The 26184-nt window shown below is 36.3% G+C and overlaps 1 protein-coding gene across 1 annotated transcript; it reads left to right on the top strand.

Annotated features, from left to right (window-relative positions):
- The first annotated feature begins 397 nt into the window (after positions 1 to 397).
- Positions 398 to 25616, top strand: slc12a4 (solute carrier family 12 member 4). Its single transcript, XM_044095775.1, has 24 exons — positions 398 to 635; positions 10961 to 11058; positions 11153 to 11284; positions 11600 to 11746; positions 12912 to 12966; positions 14037 to 14167; positions 14980 to 15221; positions 15460 to 15674; positions 16143 to 16307; positions 16425 to 16523; positions 16642 to 16699; positions 16828 to 17002; positions 17192 to 17310; positions 17861 to 17959; positions 18086 to 18205; positions 18343 to 18447; positions 20871 to 21039; positions 21337 to 21532; positions 22074 to 22243; positions 22444 to 22575; positions 22995 to 23102; positions 23184 to 23371; positions 23517 to 23650; positions 23755 to 25616. The coding sequence occupies exons 1-24, from the start codon at positions 506 to 508 to the stop codon at positions 23844 to 23846; spliced, it is 3279 nt and encodes a 1092-aa protein (XP_043951710.1). The 5' UTR covers positions 398 to 505; the 3' UTR covers positions 23847 to 25616.
- The last annotated feature ends 568 nt before the right edge of the window (positions 25617 to 26184 follow it).

The raw sequence follows: 26184 nt of genomic DNA, 5'->3' as shown, positions 1-26184 counted from the left end.
GCTGTTTAAATATTCTTTTTAACTTTTAACCATCATTCCTTGCTGCTACAATGAATCAGCCTGTGTTTTGGGAAAAAATAACAAAAAAAATATCGATGTGCTGGGTTGAGCAGCGAGAGGTTAGCTGTCATTATTACACAGAGACATCAGGAAGGGGTCACCCTACACTATTTCTCTGATGAGTGCCTCATCCTGCATGACTCGGAAGTAAAAATGTGTCCATGACCTCTCAGAGCAAACCTGAGTGCCATGTCACTCCTTCTGGTTGAAGGAGTTTTTTTTTTTTAACATGCACCCCTTCCCAGACCTTCAGAGCCACTGAGCACAGACAAAAAACCCCATCAGAGGCTGGCTCGGGGGCGGGGAGTATGATAATGCTCTTCAGAGGAAGTGAGCGCAGTGTAGTGGAATGTAGTTGTCCTTAGTGGGAGTTGAAGTGTGGCTGGCTAACAGTTAGCCTACAAGTTGAGTTTGAGCTGGAAGCGCAAAGAAGAGGAATGAAAACATGCCTCACTTCACAGTCGTACCAGTAAAGGATCAGGCTCAGTCCAGCTATGACAGTTTGGAAGGAATTAACTGGGTTGATTACAGGGACACTGGACAGGACTGCCCTGACCATCAAGATGGTGCTGATGGTAAGTCTCATAACTTTTATAGTTTATTTTTAAACGAGATGGAAAGTCAGCTTGAAGATCTATCTTTAAACGGAAACCCTTTTACTTGCTCAAATCACAGCACAAGCAAGTCAACTCTTGTCTTGGGAGCTTTGTGAACATCTGGTTGAATGGTTACCATGGCAATAGTTTATGACTGGAAAATGTTTTTCTAAAATAATCAGATTTATCTTTGTACAACTTACCTTAAGTAAAGTTAGAAAGAACATTTTTAATGTTCTGTTCTGTTTTTTCCCCCACATAGTGCTGGACTTAAACAGAAATCCAAGCCTTTAACTGTGACAAAGAAAAAACAAAAGTGGTGAGGACTGTTGGGGGGAAAAACACACACACACACACACACACACACACACACACATTCGGGGTGTGCCTGAAGTAGATCTTCACACAAAAGATGGGGCTTTCTTTGTGCCAGTAGAGGATCTCTTTTCACAAGAAAAGATTGGTTGCTCACAACACACAAGCAAATTTCTCCCCTTCTCACTTCTCTGCCTCTCTGCATGTCTTGGCTGTCATTCACTCGAATTGACCCAGAAGAAGCAGGGCTAGCACATAAGTTATCAACAACAGATGAAAGACGAGGAGAAATAAGTTCAGATGATAGCTTCTGGAGACGGCTATTTTACTTTGCTTCGTTTTTTGTGAAAGCAGCGTCTGTTTATGTGGGCTGAAACCAGAGAAACCTCAATTTTTTTCTGTCTCTTTCCAAGTGAAAGACTCACAAAGGCGTGGCCTTTAAACAAGGCAACCAGTTACCCTTAGGATGGGCTGAACACAAGCTGTCTCACTGACATGTAGCATAAAGTTGAAGTTGTGGTAATGTGTTTTTGGTTGTGAACTGTTTCCCATTGAAAACATGAAATGAACCAGAATTGAAATTTAAAAACATAACTAGTCACCTGTTTTTCTAAGTTTTTAATAAATATGTAGATTTGTAGATATGTGAGTGGATTGGTTTTGAAGATGATAATGCTTTATTGATGAAATTACCCCTATTTTAGGTGGTTTTAGAATTCTAAGACCCTAGCATGTCAGGTCTTGTTGCTTCAGCTGTTGGCGTGTATATTCCTGGAATGCATAAAAGCCTCCCACTGCAAGAAGCACAGAGAGAAAAGTGCCTTCTAGTCTATTTGTGTAAAACATTTAAGTACACCACAAAACACGCAGACTTGATGTCATAATGCTTTCTAACTGGGTTATGGGAAATTTGTTGCATTATTAGAAATAATCAAGAAATAATCTTAAGGCATCATGTTTGTGTATTACTTGAACTGAGACATTTGGTTACACTTTCTATTTTTGTAGATGTTAACACAAACAAAATATCTTGCACATGGAGTAGTTGTATGCATGATTACAATATTCACTTCTTACTTTTTTTCTAAAAGAATGGAAAAGTGGGTGAGAATGTGATCAGATGATTAAAATCTGCATAATGTAAGGGAACATTCTGCATGATTCCTAACAGGAATAGGTGGCTGACTGTATTAGGTGCTGTGAGTCGTTGTCCAGAGTGTGACGTGTAATTCATGGAGGAAGTGACACAGTGTAGAGTCTGTTCCAGGCACTGAACTCAGCTCTGTGAGCAAAGGGCAGTACCGACATTGTGGTTATTGCACTACTGAACTGTATCCCTTGAAATAGCACTAGGACTGGAAACTATTTGTTTTTCTACTTGTCTCTCCTGCTGCATTATCATGTGAAGAAAGCAGAGCACACATAAAGTGGGATGAGGTCTAAGAGAGAAATTCAAATGATTGACTTTTGTCAAAATGTTGTCACTGTTTATAGTAAAGACGGCAGTGATAGATAAACTGATTATCAAAACAGTTTTGCAGGTTTTAATATTTAGTAGCATTTATGTTTTAAAATGTTTGAGTAGAATTTGTTCCTTGTCCTACACCATCATCATCTCCTACATGAAATTAAGCAGTTAAGCATTTAAGATCTAATATCTTCAAGAGGACTCTTTATAAATATTACTGTAAATGAATGTTATAGTAAAATGTTAGATTTTGGTCAACATATTTTGGGAGTATAGAAAAAGAACTCCAACAGAGAAGCTAATTAATTGGTCAGTCATGCAACTAATTATGTAGGCAAAAATCTCAGTCTAATTAAAAAATGAATAACCTCCACAATATAATGGTAATTAATACAATACAATAATTTTTACTTAAATCAAGCTTTAATGTTCAGATTTGTAAACTAAAAAAAACAAAGTCTCTAAAAACTGATGGAATGAGTTTGAAGTTTATTTTAAGTTACAAATTTTCTATAAGGGATTCTCAAACATCTTGATACTGGAGTGTTTGTTTTGAAACCTGTTGTCCTTCATTATGACTCATGGTGGTGTGACACTTTTGGTTAAAATCTTTTCTGTTACAGCTACTCAGTTTTCCAAAATATTCTGTGGATGTACAATTATTTGCTTTGAAACTTTTTGCCATTATTTTCTTTGGCTTGTTTGTCTAATGTATTTGTATTGTATTTGATACGCCAACACAAAGAGGTGCACAATTGTGTGATGGAAGTCTTGTTTTTAATTTTTTTTTCAACAGGAATTTGAACTGTGCAATATTACTCAGGCCTCTTTATTCTGATAACCCTATATAATATTGAAATAATATAATATTGAAAATGTATGTAAATATAGTCATCTTGTGTGCAATTTAATTTAATTATATACAGCTCTTCCATGAAGACCTCAGATGTTTCTTAGTTAATGTTAGTGAACAAGTAACAGTACCAGGAACTGTTATTCTCACCTCCATCTATCCATCCATCCCTCTATCCATTACTCTATGGAGTAATGGATACATCTTGTAAGATGTATCCATTACTCCATAGATCTTGTGAGATGTACCATCCATGTTATGTTAACTGAATATTATGAATTGATTCCATTAATTAGCATGTATAGTTGATTCATTGTCCTGAGACATAAATTAGATGATTAATTTTGTACATACTGTCACCAGGAGAAAGCTGGAAGCCTTGTCTGACTTATGATTATTGAGTTCTCTAATGCTTTTAACACAATTTAGCCTGCTTAGCAAGGTAAATTGGCCTCCTGTGTCTTCCACACAAGAGGCCTGTGTGGAAGACACAATTACTTGAATTAATGACTGCATGGAAAACAGGACACAATTTGTGAGACTAAAGACGGTTAGGAACAAAGGGGCACCTCAGGGTGTTGTCCTCTCAACATTATCTTTCAATTTGTTGCCTTTTTTCCATCATGAGAGATATAGGAGTTGGAGTTGACTTTGCCTTTCTCCCCTCTTCACTTATTGATTTTTTTTTTCCTTTTTTTTGTCTGAAGTTTAAATTGATGACATACTTGAAAATTCTGATACTTGATCCATGTTCAGAGATGTATTTTGTTTTACTGATTATTCCACAGAGATGTTGAATCATTTTTCTATCACATCCAGTCAAGTATTCCTGTCCATTTCTGTGAAAGTGGAATTGTTTTTCAATCCCTGTTAGCTCCATTTTTCCAGGTTTGGGATGAGACTTTTGAACCTTAAAAATTGAGCTTCTCTTGTATTGTTTTGTAGAATGTTCCATCTCATCAGATCATCCCATTCATGTTTTGAAAGTGACATGAAGATTGGTTTTGCAAGTGGAAATTACGTGTCAACTATACAATAAAGATTAAACTCCTACATTTTACGAAGGTATTTACAGATGGAATGGACCGGCAGCCTCACTACTGCATTGGATGTTGGTTTTGGTATATGTTTCGTAAACAAGCCTATTGAGCTATTTTTACGACATAATTAGATTTGAAGAACAACTGTTTGTTCACATTTACATTATTATTTTTGTTTTAGTGGCATTAGTTTGAGAATGTAGCTACAGTCGATCGGTGAATAGTGTAGAACTATAAAGTAAATGTTGCTTAATTACACCTTTAAAATCAAAGGTAAAAACATTGTTGTTATGTATTCCTCAAGTAGATTGTGCTGTTTGTGACAGCGGTATTCATAAACAAAATTCAAATTAAACATAAAATCTTAAACCCTGGACCAATTCCAAACACATTACATTTTCCTGAACAGGCCACAATTTGTTTATCTGTTAGATCTACACGCATTGACATCCTCATTTAGTTCATTTTTGTCTTTTTAGAAGTTTGTGCTAGAGTACCATGCTCCCCTTTCCACCCACCTTCACCCCCTGAGGCGATCAGATGGAGCTGCCATGCCTTTTTCATCATTAGAGCACATCAAAGCTGATATGATTTGCTTTAAGGCACAGCAGGTTAGCGTTCCTCTGTTCAGCTTAGGTTTTACCCTGCATGAAACAGTGATTACAGCTAATACCGGTGTACAGTTGGAATAGAGTTATTTTGTTTTTCTGCCACGGGCTAAGGCAGGAAGAATACTAAAATCAATTCAAGAACAAAGCCATTTTTTTGCTTGTTTTGAATATTAATGTACTTATAAAAAAACTGTGTACTTTTGCAATGTGTGTTTGATAGTCTTAGATCTCTGTGTTATTTTTTCTAATGATTATGGAGGTTTTGTTAAAATAAGGTTGATTTATTTTTTCATTCCAGACATGTCACAAGCATTGTGTCAAGCATATCCACATTAATACTAGTATGAGTCTGTGCATCTTTTCATGTATACATACATACACACATGTGCATACACACGCAGTTGAACAAGAAAAAGAAAAAAAAAGAAACCCTTATAAAATAAATTTATAACTACTTTAACGGAATGCGCCCAGGAATAAATCTACAAAGTAAATATATATCCAACATGAACACCTGTATCCACGTATACATACACTCCTATCTACAGACAATATACATAATACATAAATCCCATTTAACATGTCTGAACAGGTCTTTAAAGAATTTCAATTCTTCAGCATATTACATTTTTTTAAGTAAAAACATGTACAGTGGCTATGTTCCTTTTCAAAAGTAATAAATGAATGAGAATGGTTGATAATTGTTCCTCTATCTGGAATATTTTCCAAAATGTAATTAAATGAACCCACCCTTTCCAGATTTTGGACTGATATCCTCATGGAGCAGATCTCACACTATCTAAAAAAGTGTACACATAACTGCATGCACAAAAACCACGTAGCTTTTAGCTATGTTGTCTCAGTCCAATGTCACCGTCTCATATTCCTCCTTACAGGTCATGTAGTGTATTAAACACAGCAAATAAAGTGAACATAAGGCAGTATGGGAGCAAACAGATTTTTCCACCAGCCAGTCCTTTCTGCTCATTCTGTGTCTGCCACATTTATTGGTGCCCCTTTTAAATATTTATTCATTTGATTATACAAGAAACCTTTCTCATGCTAAAATGTTTTGGAAGATCCCATCCTGAATATAAATGCGTTTAATCTGTTTCAGGTTGAGCGCAAACATTAATTTGGATTTTCTAAATTTAAGTCTGATGCAAGTTTAATTTCTTTAAGGACCTTTTGCACCTCTTTACAAGGCATTCAAATAAATGCATCTAGTACTTAATTTCTTTATTTGTAATTGACATAATTATGAATGTGTCATGTAATTTACAATTTTGCTTAATCATAGCAAATGAGTGTTATTTAAGTCTAAATGAGAGCTGTCTTTTCTTCAGGAACCCTCCAGTCAGAGCAAAGCCTTTTCACACATGTATGTGTGCACACTTTCATAAATGTGCCTCTTCTAAGGGTGTGTAAGCATTACCATTCCACATGAAGTGTTCTGAGCTTTGACATTTTTGCCTCTTTTTGTTAAAGTATTAAATATTGCTCAAAGAAAAGACTTAGCAAAGAGAATTCTTTTTCTTTAACTCTTAGAGTTTATGAAAATGATATTGCTTTTCAATCCACTTTAAGCAGTGCCAACAGATTACTGTAAGATGAAGTTGTAATGTTCTTTGAAAGTTGTTTGCCTTGACCTTTGTAAAGCACTGCTACATTATTAAATTGTTGTTAGGTCATAATATCTGCCAATTTTGTTCAGGACAATCAATAGAAATATAGTTGAAACCAGAGGCTTACATACACTATATAAAAATACTTTTTTTCCATACTGTCTGAGGAAAATAGTAATACAAATTGCTTTAAAAATAATCTCTCTCATTACTTTGGCCAAAAGGTTTTGGCAATCCTAACTGACCTAAAAGGGAAACAATTCATTCTGATTTCACTTCAAACAGTGTGAAAAAAAGTAATTTGGCACAGTGTATGTAAACTTCTGGTTTGAACTGTAGAGCACACTATAAGGGGTTGATTGTATCTTAAAAAAAAAAAAACCTTTTCCATTGTTTGCAAGAGTTTACAAAGAAAGTTTGTAAAAGTAATTTCCACTTTTAGTGTTCAATCAACAAATGTCCCACCTGAACAGAAAGGCTAGAGAGGTTATGGATTTAGTGTGACTTATCTCTTTGTTATTTTCTGAAAGTAACTTGCAAAAGTTTTATGACCAAGATTTCTACGTATATTATTGGAACTGAACATATATATTTTTATCTGGTGTATGTCAAATGGTTTCAGCTGTTGGACCTTTTGGAACCAAAACTTTTTTTTCTTATTTTAGAAGCATATATACACTCCTAGCATCTTGAACATTAAAAGACTTTGTAGTGCTCTAGTTGCCTGTATTATTTCTTGCCAAGCAAGTTCCAGTAGTGGACCAATACAGAATATTCTATTCTATTCTATTCTATTCTATTCTATTCTATTCTATTCTATTCTATTCTATTCTATTCTATTCTATTCTATAACAGTAAGCACAGGCCGTGGTGCTATGATTAAGTAAAATTTTTTTTTTTTCATATTTCCCTAGAAATTGTAAATTCTATTCCCAGATGCTAGTATACATGTAAAGAAGCTATGATTACATCCTCTGATGGGGTTTGATCTCCTTGTTGGGGGTGTTAAATATTTTGGGTAAGCTGTGTAATACATGTAGACACATGTTGAGTAGAGATTGTTGTTCTGTGGACAGAGCATAACTCCTATATGCATTCATAAAAAGGGACTTAATCTTTCCAATTAGACCGTTTGTGTGTTAGCTAGTGAACCCTGCTGCCTCCTTAGCCCATAAAACATAAGGCCGGCTGAGTATCGAACAACGGCATGTTTTGTAAAGAGGTGAATGGATAGGACGCTGTGGTAGGAAGGGTGTGGACACATTTTATTTCCTGGTCCTTTTTTTCTTTTCTCCTTTATTCATTTGCATCTATATTTGAACAGAAGAGAAAGAATGCAATACATTAAAACCACGCTAGAGGGCACTATTTATCTGTGTTTGCAGATCAGTATTTGTTATCCTCCCAAATTGAATGCAAAGACTGGAGTTCAATCTAAAAACAACAAAAACTCTTGCCTTTATGGGAGAGCTAAAAATGATTATCAGACAAAAAGAAATTGCATATACATTTTTCCTTGTGAACCTTTATTTTTACTATGTATTCATCTCTGTTTAATGCCATTAATAAAGTTAACTGCAACCTATTGCTGTCTGAAGTTACACGAGTTGTAAATTTGATCATTTTTGTAATTTTAGCTCAATAAAAAGTTTTGGTTTGTGAAGGTCTTGTAGAGGAGGAGAAAATTAGTGAACACATAGAGTCAAACATACCAAATATAGCAGAAAGTTCAGATGGTGTTATGGAAAAGAAAAGAAGAATAACATGCTATCCAAAACTCTGTTTATGTTAGGCAGTTTAATCTGTTGTCTAATAACAAAGCGATTAATTGAAAATGACAAACCTACCAAGACATTTTACAGACAAGATAAGGCATCAATCGAAGAGGAAAACCTCTAGTAACTCTTGGATAACTACAGAGATCCACAACTCAACTAGGAAAATAAGTTGGCAGGAAAAAATTTTAACTAAAAAAAATCTTGCCTTTATGAGAGAGCAGAAATACTGTTGAAAAGAAAAAATAACATGTCACATTTACAGTTTGGCATAAACAATGTAGTCAACACTAAAACAAGAAGGAGGTACTCTCATAAGATGAGTCTGACATTGTTTGCATACATCTGAGCGCAGCCTGAATTTTATTATTGTGTTGTCAAGAGACAAATTTGGAAAGAGGAGATAATGTTTCTGTTTTATGCAAGCAAAAAGTAACTCAACCTCGTGGGAGGTGTTTGTTCTTTAACACAAAAAAACTGCTTTAAATCTCTGGTTTTTCCCCCATAACAAAATTGTAAGCTGTGTATCTGTCGTGGTGTGACTGTTCTTTTTTGTTTTGTTTTATTCTGTTTTGTTTTGTTTAGTTTTTCGTAAACTGCCATCCGACACATATGTTGTTAATTGGAACCATATAAATAAACTGATTTGAATGGAATGACTAAAACAACGAGACACAACTATTTACGTATGCCTGTTCCTGAACATTCATGTGAATTAGAACACGTCTCTACACACCCTACTGCTCCCCACTGTCTGTACACCATGTGTTAGATCAAGCCTCCGAGTGAGTTTTCGCTATGGGTGACCGGGTGTCCTGGATAGAAATCGACAATTCCCCAGGCTAGAGCACAGGGTACTCTCCGGCACACTGCATACAGCACATAGCTATGCTTCCCCACAGCATTCTTGTCAGCAGTGGGACACAAAGCACAGGTGAGTGAGGACCGGCCTTGAAGGTCATGCAACACAGTTGAGAATACTTGTTTTTTTTTTTCAATTTTGTGACCCCTCGGTAAGTTGGCCAGTTTTTAGTTGCAGTATTAATTCAGGCTTTCAGACAGAGCCTGTTGAAGTTTACATGCTCTAATAATTTAAAGGTTAGGTAATTTCTTGGTAATGAGGTGGATGCCTGTGTGTGTGAGTGTGTGTGGGTGAAGTTTGCCATAATGCTTTGTGTACAATAATTGGCCCAGCAGTGGCGATTATCTCTGTTTGATTCTTTCCTCAAAAGCAAAAATAAATGAAAGTGGAATCTAATTAATTGCCTGTTTATCACCTGGACTTGCTGTGCTATTGGTTGTTATTTTCCATTTTGCTGTGTGAATTGTGTTTCTGCTACATGGACATTGTTAAAATCATTCAATTAAAATGAACAGTGACAGTTAAAAGCTGGAAGAGAAGACTATAAAAAGAGATTTGTTTTCCATTTTCAATTACTAACCAAAGAAACCTGCTTGTGTTTTTTTAGCCTAATTTTTTCCATTTGAATTTTATCTTTGTACTGCCATTTGTTTTCTAAAACTCAACAATGAAACTTCAATATGTGCAAGCTAAATGTTTTTTCTAATTGTTTGTGATTTAGAAACAAAGTTGTAAAGCCGTCTTTCTGTTTTGTGAGCTCATGTTTTCAAAGCTGATGTTTTTTAATTGTATGTCTGCCTTCAGACTGAAACAAACATTTTAATGGCATAATGTCTTTTAGCATGCAAAAGCATGCAGTACCGCTTTAGATAAAATGTGAGACTTTTACCACATTGGAGATGCAGAATTTAGAATTTAAGAAATGCTAGAGTTATAAAAGTTGTTGTAATTTGATTGACTGGACTTGAAAATTTTAAGTGATTATCATATGAAGCTTCCTCTGTTTTGAATACCACATCATATCAGTATTTGTGCAGCTTTTAAGCACAAATTGATAAACTTTTCTTTTTAACTGTTGCCAGTATTTGTCGATAATTGTTGTTATACTTTGTTTGTTTTCCTTCTAACAAAATCTTTCCACAGAATCAATAATTTCTTGTTGATTCAATGTTGCAATTGCACAAAAATCCGTGAGGGACGGTGGAGTCCCAGAGCAAAATTCCGTGAAAGAGGTGTACAGAGCCTCTTGTTGGAAGCAAACGACTGAGGGTCATTGCGCGTAACACAAATCCTGTAAATTCAATACACTAACAGGTACCACAGAATTGCACAAAAATCCGTGAGGGAGGGCGGAGTCCCTGCTCGAAATTCCGTGAAAGAGGTGCCTGGTGCCGGAAGCCCTTTGAAAGGCTGTTTACATCGTTTTAAACTATGTGACTGTGAGCTTGAGAGGGAATAAGAATAGCAATAGGTATTTTGTTCCATATAACACAGTAGGAGTGTAACAGGTAAACCTTTTATGGATACAAACTCGACTAAAAACCCACCTGTTTAGGATTGTATTTAAAACGTAATCAATTACAAATTTACTGATGAAACTTGACTTATTGTCGTGTTTTGATTATTGATTCTGTGTTTGATTTGATGTAAAGCACTTTGAAATGTATTGCTCCTGAAATGTGCTATACAAATAAAATTTGATTGATTGATTGATTTCCAGTCTACAAGCTTCACTTTTATCTTACACTCTGACAGGACATGGAAATCATAAAGAGGATAGCCCTTTCCTTGGCAGTGCTGATACCTCTGGCAGGAGGAACGACTTCTATGACAGAAACCTGGCATTATTTGAGGTCTGTTGCTTTTTACGTACAATATGTTTATTATTTAAAGAAAAAAAAAAAGTAATCTACCAGAAAATTAGCTTCAGACAACCTCTCATTCCAGGAAGAGCTTGACATCCGACCGAAGGTTTCCTCTCTGCTCAGCCGTTTGGTCAGCTACACTAATATCACACAGGGTGCCAAGGAGCATGAAGAGGAAGAAAGTGCTGAGGCCTCACGGAGGAAGACCCCCAAGGTCAGGAGTCAGAAAGCAAGTTTTGTTTTTATTATGTGTACAGGGAGAACTTTTAGGCTCTGAAACATTGTACTTTCTTGCTGGCCGGCTTTGTGCTTTCTCTTTTGAGTTATTAAGTTTTGGTGATAGATTGCTTATGAAACAGGGCAGTCTGCAGTTAGACAGGGTCAATGTAAGACCTGAATACACGCAAAGTGCTGATAACATGATTGAATGACCTTTAAAAGTACATCAGTCAATATTAATGATCACCACATTTGTTTCCTGTAATGTCATGCTCAACACAACCTTCCCCCCTCTCTGTCTCCCTGCTAGTCCCCCAACATGGGAACTCTGATGGGCGTCTACCTGCCATGTCTCCAGAACATCTTTGGGGTCATTCTCTTCCTTCGACTCACTTGGATTGTGGGAATGGCCGGCATCATACAGTCCCTTCTAATTGTCCTGATGTGCTGCTCATGTGTTAGTATGAACAAGTGCAATGTCTACACACAGTTACCTTTACCTAAAAAGTTAACCACAACCATTATTTTAAACTGAGAACTAGAATGTGGTCAAGGTTATGCATACAAACACAGACTTTGACTTTGGTTCCACTTTGATCTCGGTATACAGTTAAAATGTAAATTTATATATGGGACTAAAAAAATTATGTTTTAAAGCAAATGTGTATACAATATATTGTGTTATCACAAAATAATAGTACAAGAATGAATGAGTGCAAATATGCATACTGTTGAAAAACACTTTCATAGTTAAATGTCTATCAGAGAAACAGTCTGTTGGAAGGAACTGTCAATGTGATGCCCTGTTTGTGTAAATAGTATCATTTAGTACAAACCCAAAAGTGAAAGGAAAAACTGCTTTGGGTCCAACATGTTCTGGGGTTGCAGAAATGCTAGCCTCTTTCCTCCTCCTAGACCTGTAAAAGTCGTGGGTTATGGGGACGATCACTTCTGATGTTTTGTTCTGCATTCTGGATTGTTTGTTGTTTTCTGGAGTTGTGCTGTTTTGTGGCTCATCTAACGCAGGTGGTGATAAATGAACACATGACAGACTGAATAACAGCAGTGTAGGAGATGAGCACAACCTAATGTTGCAGGTTGTACTTCCTTACGGGGAGAAGTACAATCTATATTGGGCCTTTTTCTAAGCAATATCTACAGTACATATAATGAGCATCTCAGGTATAGACTGAGCCATAAGGAATTCACGGTAGACACGTTGTTATGTAAAAAAGTTGAGGAGTGGACTGAAGGTGATTTCCCAGTAATGACCATAGTCTTGGACCATTGGTCCTGCATTTCAACCTCCTGTGTGTTCATAGACTCATTAACCATTCAATGACAATGTGTCATCAAATACTGAAGATTCATGAGTGCGCTGAAGTGCAGTTATTTGTGTTAACCAAACTGTCACTTTGACATTTCCTATACTTTTTTGAACATCATGCTCACTCTCAGTCCATAGGACATACATGTGTATTGTGTTGGCCATTGCTGTCACCACTTTCATAAAGGTGTGTTTTCAACTTTTACGGTTGCCTTCAAAAGCTATCAGGATTTGAAGTTACACCAAATTATGTTGAAATATGCTCTAACATAACATTTTCTTTTTTCTCTTACAGACAATGCTAACAGCCATATCTATGAGTGCCATTGCTACTAATGGTGTTGTTCCAGGTAAAGCATAGAACACAGACATTCCCAGTCTATTTATCTTCTTTTAAAAGTCTATAGTAATAGATTTACACTATCCTAATGTTTTGCATATTTTGTAAGTGCAACTTTACTTACTTCTTGGGAATTATTTGATGGAGAACTGTTTGATGTGATGTCCCAGGACATCCTTAAGAGTAACTACAAGGTTTAAATGTTTTGACTCATGGACATAGTTTGCCATCTAAATATTTCGACTTGGACTAATTCTCACTAACTTCCTATAGTTGTATGAAATAAGGCTTAAAAAATAAATATTGGTTATGACATCATTCACAATATGATATGGTCTATGCCAGTGCCTAGTATATTTTTATTTTATCCCCTTCTGAAGTTTAAAGTGACAGCTTCTGTCCTCTCTCTTCAATCAATAAACAAGCAACAAGTAAAAAAATAATTAAAACAACACCACATAATTTGATAGTCTTGAGGGTTATAGCTTAAGCCTTCATTTATTAGCCTTGCATATAAAGTGAAGATAAAGTCAATGTAGCCAAGAATGGGAGATGAATAAATCTAAATGTCCTGACAGTATGTTGCAAGGCATAAATTCTGTGAAAATATTGATCTCTTCCACCCCCTCCATGAGCTGCTGTTAATGTCTCAGGAAATGCATCACTCCAGTTTTGTCCCTACCAAAAACAACCAATCACAGCCAGGAGGATTAGTTTGGCATGGTTAATCAATCTCACACACTCGCTGCTAAATGTGCTAATGGTGGAGAAACAACTTACAGAAAAAATCCACTTATCTGCAGTCATTGATGGACATGTTACTTAGCTTGAGCATTAATGACAGGTTGTGCTAGCTGCAGCTTAGCAGAAAAACAATAGAGAAAGAGGTGGTGATGAACACCACTACATAGAGAGGAGAGGGTTGAGTTCTGCCTCCTTTGATGTTGTGGTAAACTATTAAATGCCAATTAAAATGTTTTTTGCATGTTCTGCCGCTTCAGGACAAAAATCCTTGTATCAACAAAATCAAGTAAAATAGAAAGACCTTTGGAGACTGACAGTTGTTCTTCTCTTTCATAGCTGGAGGGGCATATTTCATGATCTCACGTTCACTTGGCCCTGAGTTTGGAGGAGCTGTGGGGCTCTGCTTCTACTTGGGCACCACATTTGCTTCTGCAATGTACATTCTTGGAGCCATTGAAATCTTCTTGGTCAGTTTGTTACAATGTATTTCCTCAATTCTATTTCTACTAATGTTTCATACTAAATTGGGTTCGAAATTAGTAATAAAATGACTTCGACCAGTCTCTGTCTACCAAAAAAAAGGAATGAAAAAATGGTGGGAGAGAGTCTCTATACTAGACATAAATACAATAAAAAATCCCATAATGGAGGGTTCTATCAGGAGAGTGTTTGAAGCTGGCATCTATAATAGAAATGACTGTTTTGAGAAGAGATTGATAAAAAGGCTACTTATGTTAGTTAATGGCACTAACATAAGTTAGTTAGAGATAACTCAGAGAGTGGTTTGCTGCTAGCGTGTAGAAATAAATGCTGTTTGTTTATTTCCCTGGAAGTTAATGCAAAAAAATTAAAATTGTTGCCAAATGCTTCCTCATGCTAAATGCTGCTGTAGCTCCTGGATATATGGGAGAATTCCCCGATACTGTACCTTCATCTTTGTTTTCAATAACATCCGGCAAGTGGTCTGGTGTATCAGGATTACTTGTTATGCAAAGGGTCAGATTACTCACCCCAAAAAATTTAGAGCAAATATTGGAAAATTTTATACACCTGAACGAAGGTGATTTGTGAGTTCTGTGTTTTCATTGAATTCCTATAATTTTTAACACATATTTAAACATGTTGCTGGTAAAGTATTTTTATTTTTTGGAGTGGGAAAAGAGTTTGAATTAAAAAAATACTGTGCAGTTTTTTTTTATTTTGTCTGCTCTATATTATTAATTTTACAAATCCTGTGTAAGCTGTGTGTGTTTACCTATTTGTTGCTATTTTGTTTCAGAAATATCTGGTTCCTCAGGCAGCTATTTTTCATTCCAGTGATCACCTTGGCCGTGACAGTGCCCTGCTAAACAACATGCGAGTGTATGGAACACTGTGCCTCAGTCTCATGGCTGTGGTGGTTTTTGTGGGGGTTAAATATGTCAACAAGTTGGCATCCCTTTTCCTGGCTTGTGTTATTATCTCAATTGTCTCCATCTATGCGGGGGCAATAAAATCCATGACTCATCCACCAAAATTCCCGTAAGTGCTGTGAAAACAGACATGTCTGAGAAGGAAGTTGAGAGATTTTTTTAAGCAACTTAACATTTATTCAACATCATGTGTTTATAATGAGAAAAGCAAGTGCATTTCTTGCACTTTTCTACATGTAAACCAAGAAATAGAATAACCATTTTGGGTCTTTTAGTGTAAGTATTGTTCTCTTCCTTTTTAAAAATAATGTGTAAGTAATAACCCTTTGTGTATTCTCTTGCTGCAGGATATGCATGTTGGGCAACAGGACTTTGGTGAGAGATGGCTTTGATATATGTGCTAAAACTGAGGTAAAGGGGAACATTACAGAGCCCAGTCAACTGTGGAATCGATTCTGTGTTGGTGGGAACTTGAGCAGTGCTCAGTGTGATGACTATTTCATCCAAAACAACGTGACAGAGATACAGGGCATCCCTGGACTGGGCAGTGGGATTATCAGAGGTAAATCCCACATGCAACTGAGGCATATGTGGAGTTGCTGCTTTGGCCCAGTTAATATTTCATTTAAAGATTTTGGTTTGGACTCGTATATAATAAACCATTTGTACATTCAAAAGTCAAGAATGGTGTTCCTCACAGTTCTGGACTTGGATGCGATGTTTTCATTCTTCATCTGATTCCTCAGGGAAATAGTATAGAAAACTATAGTAGTATTGCAATCTGATTCTGGATATCAAGACAACTCCTCTCTATTCCTGGGGTTGATAACATTCTTCTTCTACCAAAACCAATTGTAAAACATACTATTTTGAAATAGATTGGATTTAGCTTATTGAGTATCGTACAATTTCATATTGTATATTGTCTGGACATGCTTTTTATTTGTTTTATTTTTTCCATTATCATATGACTTTATGTGTTGATCTAATGTGACACCATTTTCCCTAAAATATATTTTTGCTCTGATAGAAAACATGTGGAGCAACTACTTACAGAAGGGCGAGATCTTGGAAAAGGCAGGGCTGCAGTCAGTGGATGTTCATAGTCCCTTAGAGAACTTTGTCAACTATGTGTCAGCAGACATTGCTACATCCTTTACACTTTTGGTGGGGATCTTTTTCCCATCTGCCACAGGTAAGACATACTATTTTCTTGTTTACAGTGTTCACTGGGAAGAAACAGAAGTGTTGGTGCCAGCCATTAGGGGGCATTGTGTAGCATGCCCTAAGGTTACATTTTCTTTTTCTGCAGGTATCATGGCAGGTTCTAACAGATCTGGTGACCTCAGGGACGCTCAGAAGTCCATTCCCGTGGGAACAATTTTAGCCATTACGACTACTTCTCTTGTTTGTATCCTCTGGTTATCAGACACTTGACAATGTTTACTCTTAAGGAGAATATAAAAGCTGACTTGATAAAGTTGCAAAAAGATGTGTGCCACTTTACAATCCTTGATTATGTTGTTTAGATTTAAGTTCTGTGGTCCTGTTTGGGTCCTGCATAGAAGGAGTAGTCCTGAGGGACAAGTAAGTTTATTTAAATACTTATAGTTTCAGTACCATATGTGATTGCTTACAATTAAACAGGAAAAAGGAAACAGTGGAAATGGCAGAGTCATTATTGGCAATCATACTCAGTAATCGCTTCTTTGCAGATTTGGAAATGTTGTAAAACAGAACCTTGTTGTTGGCACTCTCTCCTGGCCATCTCCTTGGGTTATTGTCATTGGGTCGTTCTTCTCTACTGTTGGAGCGGGCCTGCAGTCCCTCACTGGTGCTCCACGGCTTTTACAAGCTATTGCCAAGGACAACATTATTCCCTTCCTTAGGGTGCGGAAAATTATTCACTTCCTATTTAATATTCTACCAAAAAAAAAAATCTCCCATTGTCTGTCAGTATGTTAAGGAAGAAATATTTGCATTGGAAAAAGCTTATCTGTAAATGTATTTGAATATGATAAAAAACCAAACAAGAAGTGATTTGCATTAGTGCATATAAATGTGTCTATTTTTGCGTAGGTGTTTGGTCACGGAAAGGCTAATGGAGAGCCAACGTGGGCTCTGCTGCTAACTGGCCTTATAGCTGAGCTGGGGATACTGATTGCCTCTTTGGACATGGTCGCTCCCATCCTGTCTATGTAAGCAAACATGAAACATTTGACTGATTCCCCACAAATAATGATTCCCCCTGTCATCAGTGACATTTTTCTATATTTTTAACCAGGTACAGCCACTCAGTGAATAAGAATATCATCAAAAACTTTGCTTTATTATTTTTATGCTCTAAAGTTAATACACACAGTGATACATTTAGATTATATAGTTTGGTGACTCCATCCATCTCTGCCATTTGCAGCAAATTTCTCAGAAAGTGTTATGATGACATAGCACACACAAAAGATTTTAAGACTGATATAAAGCTCTGGTATGGCATTGTTGCAGCATATGCAAGCAAGAGGTTGTCTTGGCAGTTGTCCTTGACACCATCCTCAAAGAGGTTTAGTCACAAATGGTTTTACTGAAGAATGTAACTATTCCTGTAGGGCTACATACAGTTACAATAACCCAAAATTGAATGGAAGGAAATGTAAAATACATTAATTTTCAATTATATCCCAGTTTATTAAGACGCGCCAGTGAATTACTTCATTTAAATGTTTGTTATGACAATGTTTTCTTTTTCTCCAGGTTTTTCTTGATGTGCTATCTGTTTGTAAACTTGGCTTGCGCAGTGCAAACTCTCTTACGGACACCCAACTGGAGGCCAAGATTCAAATATTACCACTGGTTAGTTTATTTAGCAATGTTTTGATCTTTGCAACAATTAGATTTTGTATTACAAGCAGAAGTTTCTTCACACCTTTAGTAAAGGACACCCATTATAATGTAACCAAATATGTAACACCCCTGCAGGGCGTTATCATTCCTTGGCATGAGTATGTGTCTGGCTCTCATGTTCATATCCTCCTGGTACTATGCCATAGTGGCCATGGGGATTGCAGGAATGATCTACAAATACATTGAATACCAAGGGTATGTATTGACTCAATGTTCTACTAAATTTAATTCTTAAAATGGTTATTTTTTCTGTTTGACTGCTACATATCTCTAGCTAACAACAACTTATTTCCTCAAACGTTTTTTGTATTTCAATTACTAAATAAAATTAGGGCAGAGAAGGAGTGGGGAGATGGAATAAGAGGACTGTCTCTCAGTGGTGCACGTTATGCCCTGCTGAGGCTGGAAGCTGGACCTCCCCACACCAAGAACTGGAGGTATTACCACAATATCAGGAGAGAACAGAAGTGATTCATCATTAGAAACTGACAACTTCATGCTATAAATATATATATTGCAGTGCTTTTGTTTTGCCTGTCTGTCTATTTTAAGTATGTAAGAAAGTGTTATTAAGAACTCAGATGCCACACTATCTTACAATACCTAAATAACAACTGGCTTTTCAAACAAGTTGCCACCCAGAAGAACAAAAGCTGTCTCTCTAATTTCTGACCACAGCATGTGCCAGTAAACTGTGGATCAAAAAGAAGAGCTGTCTGCTTGCAATCGGAAATTTGGGAGTTTTCCTCCTGCTTCTTTCCTGATGTGCTCATGGGCAATCCCCTAGGTTCAAGTTAATTACCAATCTGTGTGCCAATATACGAATGTATGATTTGAGGCGGTGGCCGACAGGTGCAAATGCGCAGCAAAAGAGAAAACATGCAAACAAAAAAAAAACAAAAAAAACACGCGCACAAATTAAATGCGGCAAACAAAAAGCAAATAAAATGCAGCAAACAAAAAATAAGACACCCCCGAATGAAATGCAACCAACAAAAAGAGAGACGCAAAGAAAAAAGAAGACACCCCCAAATGAAATGCAGTAAACAAAAAGAGAGACGCAAACAAAAAAGAAGACGCCCCCGAATGAAATGCAGCAAACAAAAAGTGTAGTAGTATTATAAATATTATAAAGAAGACATATTATATTATTATAATATTTATAATAATATTATAAATGAAGACATATTATATTATTATAATATTTATAATAATATTATAAATATTATAAAAGAAGACATATTATATTATTATAATATTTATAATAATATTATAAATATTATAAAGAAGACATATTATATTATTATAATATTTATAATAGTATTATAAATATTATAAAAGAAGACATATTATATTATTTTAATATTTATAATAATATTATAAATATTATAAAAGACGGCGTATCTGAAAAGAAATATAGTAATACGTACCTTTACTTTCTTTCAAATTTCTTTCTCTGAATTTTGCATCTGGTCCCATAGAAATGAATACTATTTTCTTTGACTCCCCCTAGTGGTCTGGAGCACTTCCGTTTTCAACACTTTTTGTTTGCTGCATTTCATTCAGGGGTATTTTCTTTTTTGTTTGCTGCATTTCATTCGGGGGTGTCTTCTTTTTTGTTTGCATGTTTTCTCTTTTGCTGCGCATTTGCACCTGTCGGCCACCGTAGAGTACAGCTAGAAAAAGAGCATTTAAAACTGCTGTTTGTAGAGAAAGTGCCATATAGGTTTAATTTATCTATGCAAAAATTGAAAGGGCAAAGGAATGATAAAAGCATATTTGCAAAACAGATTTACTCAGAAAATTTACATCCCATCTCACAATAACCTCACAGAAGCAGTTCTCTTCCATAAGCAACACAACAGTAAATTTTTTCTGGTATGCTTAAAAGCAACGAAAGGGACAGAAAATGTGAATTCATGTAACCCAGCACATGTTTTTCAAATCTGTGAAAATCTTATGACCTTGTCCTTTAATAGGGCTTGATGTGAAAGAAAAGGTGAGATTCTCCTAAGCAAGACTTTCAGTGTGATTTGGACTCTGTGTCTACTCCTGCTCACCAGCTTTGTTTGTGGTGTTAATGGACAGGATCTCAAGGTGTAAGACCAAGAGGAGGGCTTTGAACTTCAGTGTGAAGTGGCACAATTTGCAGCCAAGTCTGAAGTGGCCAAAATTCGAATAAGCTCCTCCAGGTCTGACGAAGTGGTTCTCTACCTGAAAAGGGTGGACTGTTTCCTTCAGGTCACAGGTCATTCTTCATCTTAAGTGGAGGGATTCAAAGTATCTTGGTACTTTGAGTGGTGGTAGGATAAAGCAGAGATGAATAGAAGCTTCTGGGCTTCAACTATAGCACTACTCTTCTCTGTTGTGGTGAAGAAAGAGTGGAATGATAAAGCCAAAGCTTTCAATTTACTGGCCTATCTGTAGTCCAGCCACAGAAAAGACGTCATCCCGGGTACAAACGGCTGAAATGAGCTCCCATTTTACAGTTGCTCTATCTTCCAGAGAAGTCTGGAGTACAGCTGTTGCTGGTTCACATTAAAAAGAGTTTAAGTGGTTCAGGCAGAAGATCAGAATACCTTCTCTGCATCTTAGTTTGGAAATGTGCTAGATTCAATCAAATATGTAGAAAGGCCTATGCTGAAATCAGTCATGTAAAATGTTTCTAAGCATGTTGAATAACAACACATCACCTAAAACCTGTGATTCAGTAATCCAAACTGATTAACAAGCTTTCAGTATGTTGTCTCTCATAGCACTGATTGGCTAATCGCATTAGAATTAACAATTTGTAATTGTGTTTACTGGGGATGATATTGGTAAGTTCATTGATGAACTGTGAGTGATTTGTGCTCTTTAGGCCACAGTTACTGGTTCTGTTGAAGCTAGATGAGGACCTCCATGTGAAATATCCACGAATGCTCACCTTCGCCTCACAGCTAAAGGCAGGAAAGGGTCTGACCATCGTTGGCTCTGTCATCCAGGGAAACTTTTTGGACAGCTATGGGGAAATGCAAGCAGCTGAACAGGTAAAAGGTGGAAAGGTTTCTGTAACATTCTGGATTGTATGTCACTGCTCTTGTGCAATGGAGAAGTTAACATCTGGTATGCCCATAATTTCTTTTTTATTGTATAGGAAGTTTAATTATTGTTATATTGTTTATAATCATAAGGATGTATGCTAATGCAAGTCATTAATCACCTCAAATTACTGTTTTGGCTTAGATTTTGTTGAAAATGTTACTTTTGAAAGATTTGAGCTTGGATATCAATTAGCAATGGCTAAAATGAGCTAAATTTTAATATAAGTGCAACTGTCCTTCTAGGCCATTAAGAACATGATGGAGATTGAGCGGGTCAAAGGTTTCTGTCAAGTTGTTGTGGCAACTAAGGTACGAGAAGGCATAGCCCACCTGATCCAGTCCTGTGGTCTGGGTGGGATGAAACACAACACTGTGGTTATGGGTTGGCCATACGGCTGGAGACAGAGTGAAGATCCTCGAGCCTGGAAAACCTTTATCAGTAAGAGTATTTCCACAGTTTAGCAGTCCAATTTCTAAATCATTTTGCTCTTTCTTCAGCATTTTAATATCTTGGACAAAAAGGTTTTGGTTTTTCTTTTATCCACCATCAGCAATTTTGTGGGGATTTTAGCTTGGTCTTTTTGGGAGTGTTATAATAAGAACAAGCATTGATTTGGGTGTTTTTATTTTTTCTGAAGTCATTAAAAGTATTTTTTCATCCCATATACACTACAGACCAAAAACGTTTGGTCTATACTGTATGTAAAAAGTCTTCTCCACCAAAGCTAAAGAGAAACAAAGTTTAAAAAATGATCTGGAGCAGAATTTTCCCACAGTACGGGTGTTCAGTTTTCAGTCAGTATAACATTCCTTTCACTTTCCTAATTTAATCTACCACACTAAATTATGATGCATTTCAGCTATTCCATGATAAACTGTGGTGTGCAGTGAGAGTCTGCAGAGACTCTATCGCCCTATGTGCAGTAATGGTAATGACATATGTAAATATCACAGCCTGTGTGTTGCCTTCTCTGCCCCAGACACAGTCCGCTGCACAACAGCTGCCCACCTGGCCCTAATGGTCCCCAAAAATGTGTCATTTTATCCAAGCAACCATGAACGCTTCACAGATGGGAACATTGATGTGTGGTGGATTGTTCACGACGGAGGAATGCTGATGCTGCTGCCTTTCCTGCTCAAACAGCACAAGGTCAATGAACAACATTCCCTGTTCATTTAGTTAACTATTTAACTGTAGTTTCATGGGGAGATTTTTTTCAAAGCTCCCAAACCATCTTCATTTTATGTATGACCAGCATTTTTCAATTTCTGATCTTAAATTGATTTTTTAATGGCAGCTTTACTTTCACAATACTGCACTGAAAAGATCACAAGACTTTTGCATTTTAGGTGTGGAGAAAATGCAAAATGCGCATTTTCACTGTGGCCCAGATGGATGACAACAGTATCCAGATGAAGAAAGACCTGGCCACATTCCTGTACCAGCTGAGAATAGAGGCAGAGGTGGAAGTGGTGGAGATGGTGAGGGCTCCTCTCACACAGTAACTCATTAGTGGTAGAAAATAGTCCAGTGAAATACATTTTATGATAACAATAAACAGGACGTTAGATCGCCTTGGTACAACAAAGCAGATATACTTCAGACTAACACACAGTGGTTGTTTAGAGCAAGATAAGAAAAAAAACATAGATAATAAACAAAATAAAATGACTTAAACATGCAAATGTAATTCCACTAGGTAAAAAAAAAATTGTAGCCATATATCTGAGAGCAAGTGCAGAAAACACATTTTGTGGGAACTTTGAGTCTGTCATTGTTTGATGCAGTTTATGTAGTTTTCATGTCATCCACACCAAAAAATATGGAAAAATATAAAAATTTAGCAAAACATTATGTTTCATCTGCATTACCAACTCATGTTTCTTAAATTGAATTTCAGCACGATAGTGATATCTCAGCTTACACTTATGAAAGAACACTAATGATGGAGCAGAGGTCCCAGATGTTACGGCACATGAGGCTATCCAGTGCAGAAAGACAAAGAGAGGTATGTTGGGAATGAAAGAGAAAGATATATATGTTTTTTAGAATTTGTTTCATATTTTTAACATTCTCATGGAACCTGCAGGCCCAGCTGGTTAAAGACAGACACTCACTGGTGCGCATGGGCAGTCTGTACTCCGATGAAGATGAGGATGTGATGGAGGTTCCTCCAGAGAAAGTCCACATGACCTGGACCAAAGAGAAGTGTGAGGCTGAAAGGCGAAACCGAAACAATGCTCCTGAGAACTTCAGAGAACTCATGAGCCTCAAACCGTGAGCCATTTGTATTTTCTAACATCTCCAGACATTTTATAATGAGTAATTACACTTTTTTGTTTTTTACTATTTTTGTGCTGATTTTAATTATCTCAACAGTTTTACTGTACCACTAATAAAACTCTCCCTTGCTGCTTTTTAGGGATCAGTCCAATGTGCGCCGCATGCATACAGCTGTGAAACTTAATGAAGTAATAGTTAACAGATCTCACGATGCCCGATTAGTGCTGCTCAACATGCCAGGCCCACCACGCAATACAGATGGAGACGAAAACTGTATCCTTTGCCATTCCTATCAACAACAATACATGAGGCCTCAGTAATAACGAGGGTGTGAAAATCCTATGCTGTTGTTTTTAACTCCTTCATTTACTGCTCAGATATGGAGTTTCTGGAGGTGCTAACCGAGGGTTTGGAAAGAGTCATGTTGGTGAGAGGAGGAGGTCGAGAGGTCATCACTATCTACTCATAACCAGCTAGGAGTTGTTATGGGCAGTGACATACAAATATATTCCAACATGGGACAGAAAGTGATACATGCTTTGCTTTTAAGCTATGAGGTGAAGGTTAGGCACAGAGATGGGGGAGAGTTAACCTTTTGGGAGCAAAAGACGTTGATTCTATTCTTGTAGAATATTTATAAATGCTGAAACCTGTCATCCTGTTCTTTCATTACGAATGAAAGCAGTCATTAGCTTCCTTAGAATTCACTTCACTTCACTTTCAATTGATAAACCTTCGTCATTTGCGTGGGCTGTAGATCAAAGACAGTGTCTTGTCATAAACCTGTATTTTACAGTTTGGCCTGCCAGGCGTACAGAAACAAAAGCAGCTATATCTCATGTCAGAGCTTGTTGTTTAGCAATATTTGCCTACTAGACAAAAAACTTCTCCAATTTATTTCTCTACCCCATGATGCCATGTGTAAATATCTGGATTTGTAGTATTTCACATGAATAAATTACTTCTCACAGAAAAATACCTATTAAGAACATATGAGCATGCACATTTTTACACCTTACGAGGGGTAATATGATTTCAGTCTGTTCATCTTTCAACAGCTCTCAGATTATGCACATTCACAAGCATATGGTTACTTTATTGTTCCGATTGGAGAAGCGTTAAAAAACTCAAAAAGTTCTGAAGCCAATCATTATTTGAAGTAAAAAGATTCATTCTGCTTTTTTGATGAAGGCCAGGCAAAACCTAAGTTACCTGAAATCAGCTTGGGTTCCAGTGTCACTGCGGGGGGAAATAATGATGGCACATTGTGTTTGTAAGACCGAGGTAATCTTGCAGTCATGCAGCTGCAACATTATAGAACCTAAAACTTAATCATATATCCAAATTCACACCTGATGCTCTTTCTGCAATAAGACAACTAGAGGAGGTCCAAAGGTTCATGCTAGTAAGTGTGGTTATAGAAACCCTAAAAAACACCAAAATGTATCTGCACTGCATTGAATTTCTTCAAAAGTAGTTTGTTACATCTGAATAGCTACCAAAACAAATATATTTTTATGTAACGTGATATTGGATGTTGTTCCCACAATCCATACCAGCAACACTGCCAGGAAAATGGAGGATAATATGAATATTAAATTAGATTGTCAGAAGATCTTTTAGCAAATTGTTTTCTTAAAGGGCATTGCCGCCTCCAGGCAACCCAATCAAGATAAGACGAGGTACTAAAAAATGTAGATACGTCATTTTTTTTCCATGACTGAGGGTTTGTAATTATTTGGAAAGCCTAGAATAATATTCCAAATCTGTGTTTGAGTCTTAATATCTGTTTCACTTTAAGATGGGAGTCAGTGCAGGTAGAAGAACAACAGCTAGAAAAGCTAGCAACAAAAAACGGAAAAGTATTTTCTTTTGAAAGAATATTTTTATTTATTCTTTTCAAGAATAGAAGTATTTATATTATTTATTTTCTGAATATTTCCCCTCTCACTACAGATACACTTTCTGAGACATTGCCTAATTTTGACTATAGCCAAGTTTTTAAGAAATATGATTCATCTATTTGCAGTTATATTTCTGCTGTTGAATAGAAAATATAAAAAGGTATCTGTCAATGTTTTATGAATGCTCTTATTTAGCAAACTTGGAAACTTTAATGATAGGAAGTGTGGCTTAAATTAAAGATTATTATTTTCAAGAATGTATGTAATAAGTTTTCATTGTATTTATATTACAATTTCTGTTTTGCAACTGAAATGAATTTGCTTTTTATATATATATATATATATATATATATATATATATATATACCAACATGTTGTTTCTGTTTTACAGCAAGTATAGTCCAAAATATTTCTGTTCATTACAAACGAAATATTCAAAGAAGCTTAGGTGAGATATGAAGAAAAACATTTTATAAAATTATCATAACTGATAACAAATGAACCTAAATTTTGAAAATTACTTTTGGGATACTGAGTTGTTCTCAGGAACACAATTTGACTATTAAAAAAGTTTCTCTAACAATACTCATTTTCTGCTATGTACACAACACAACAGTTACTTCAATGATAAATAAACATTTGTATTAAATAAGTCTTAGTTTGTTTCTTCTTTTTCAACTGTCAAAATAAGAACATATTTTATAAAGCACACAAAGAGAGAGCCCGGTTTATTCTTTAGGGTAGATTGGGATTGTATGGAAGTATGAATGCATGAATGCATGTGTGTACTACCCAGACTCATGAAGATGTAGCAGAGGTTTTATAAAGGTAAATATAATCACTATAATTAATCTTACCAATGGATCTTTTCATCTGCCGATTCAAGTCCTGCCAAGCGACTAC

Source organism: Gambusia affinis, linkage group LG02 (assembly GCF_019740435.1).
Source record: "Gambusia affinis linkage group LG02, SWU_Gaff_1.0, whole genome shotgun sequence".
NCBI classification, from domain to species: Eukaryota; Metazoa; Chordata; class Actinopteri; order Cyprinodontiformes; family Poeciliidae; genus Gambusia; species Gambusia affinis.
The sequence above is the reverse complement of the archived record's forward strand: the minus strand, read 5'-3'. Positions and strand labels throughout refer to the sequence as shown.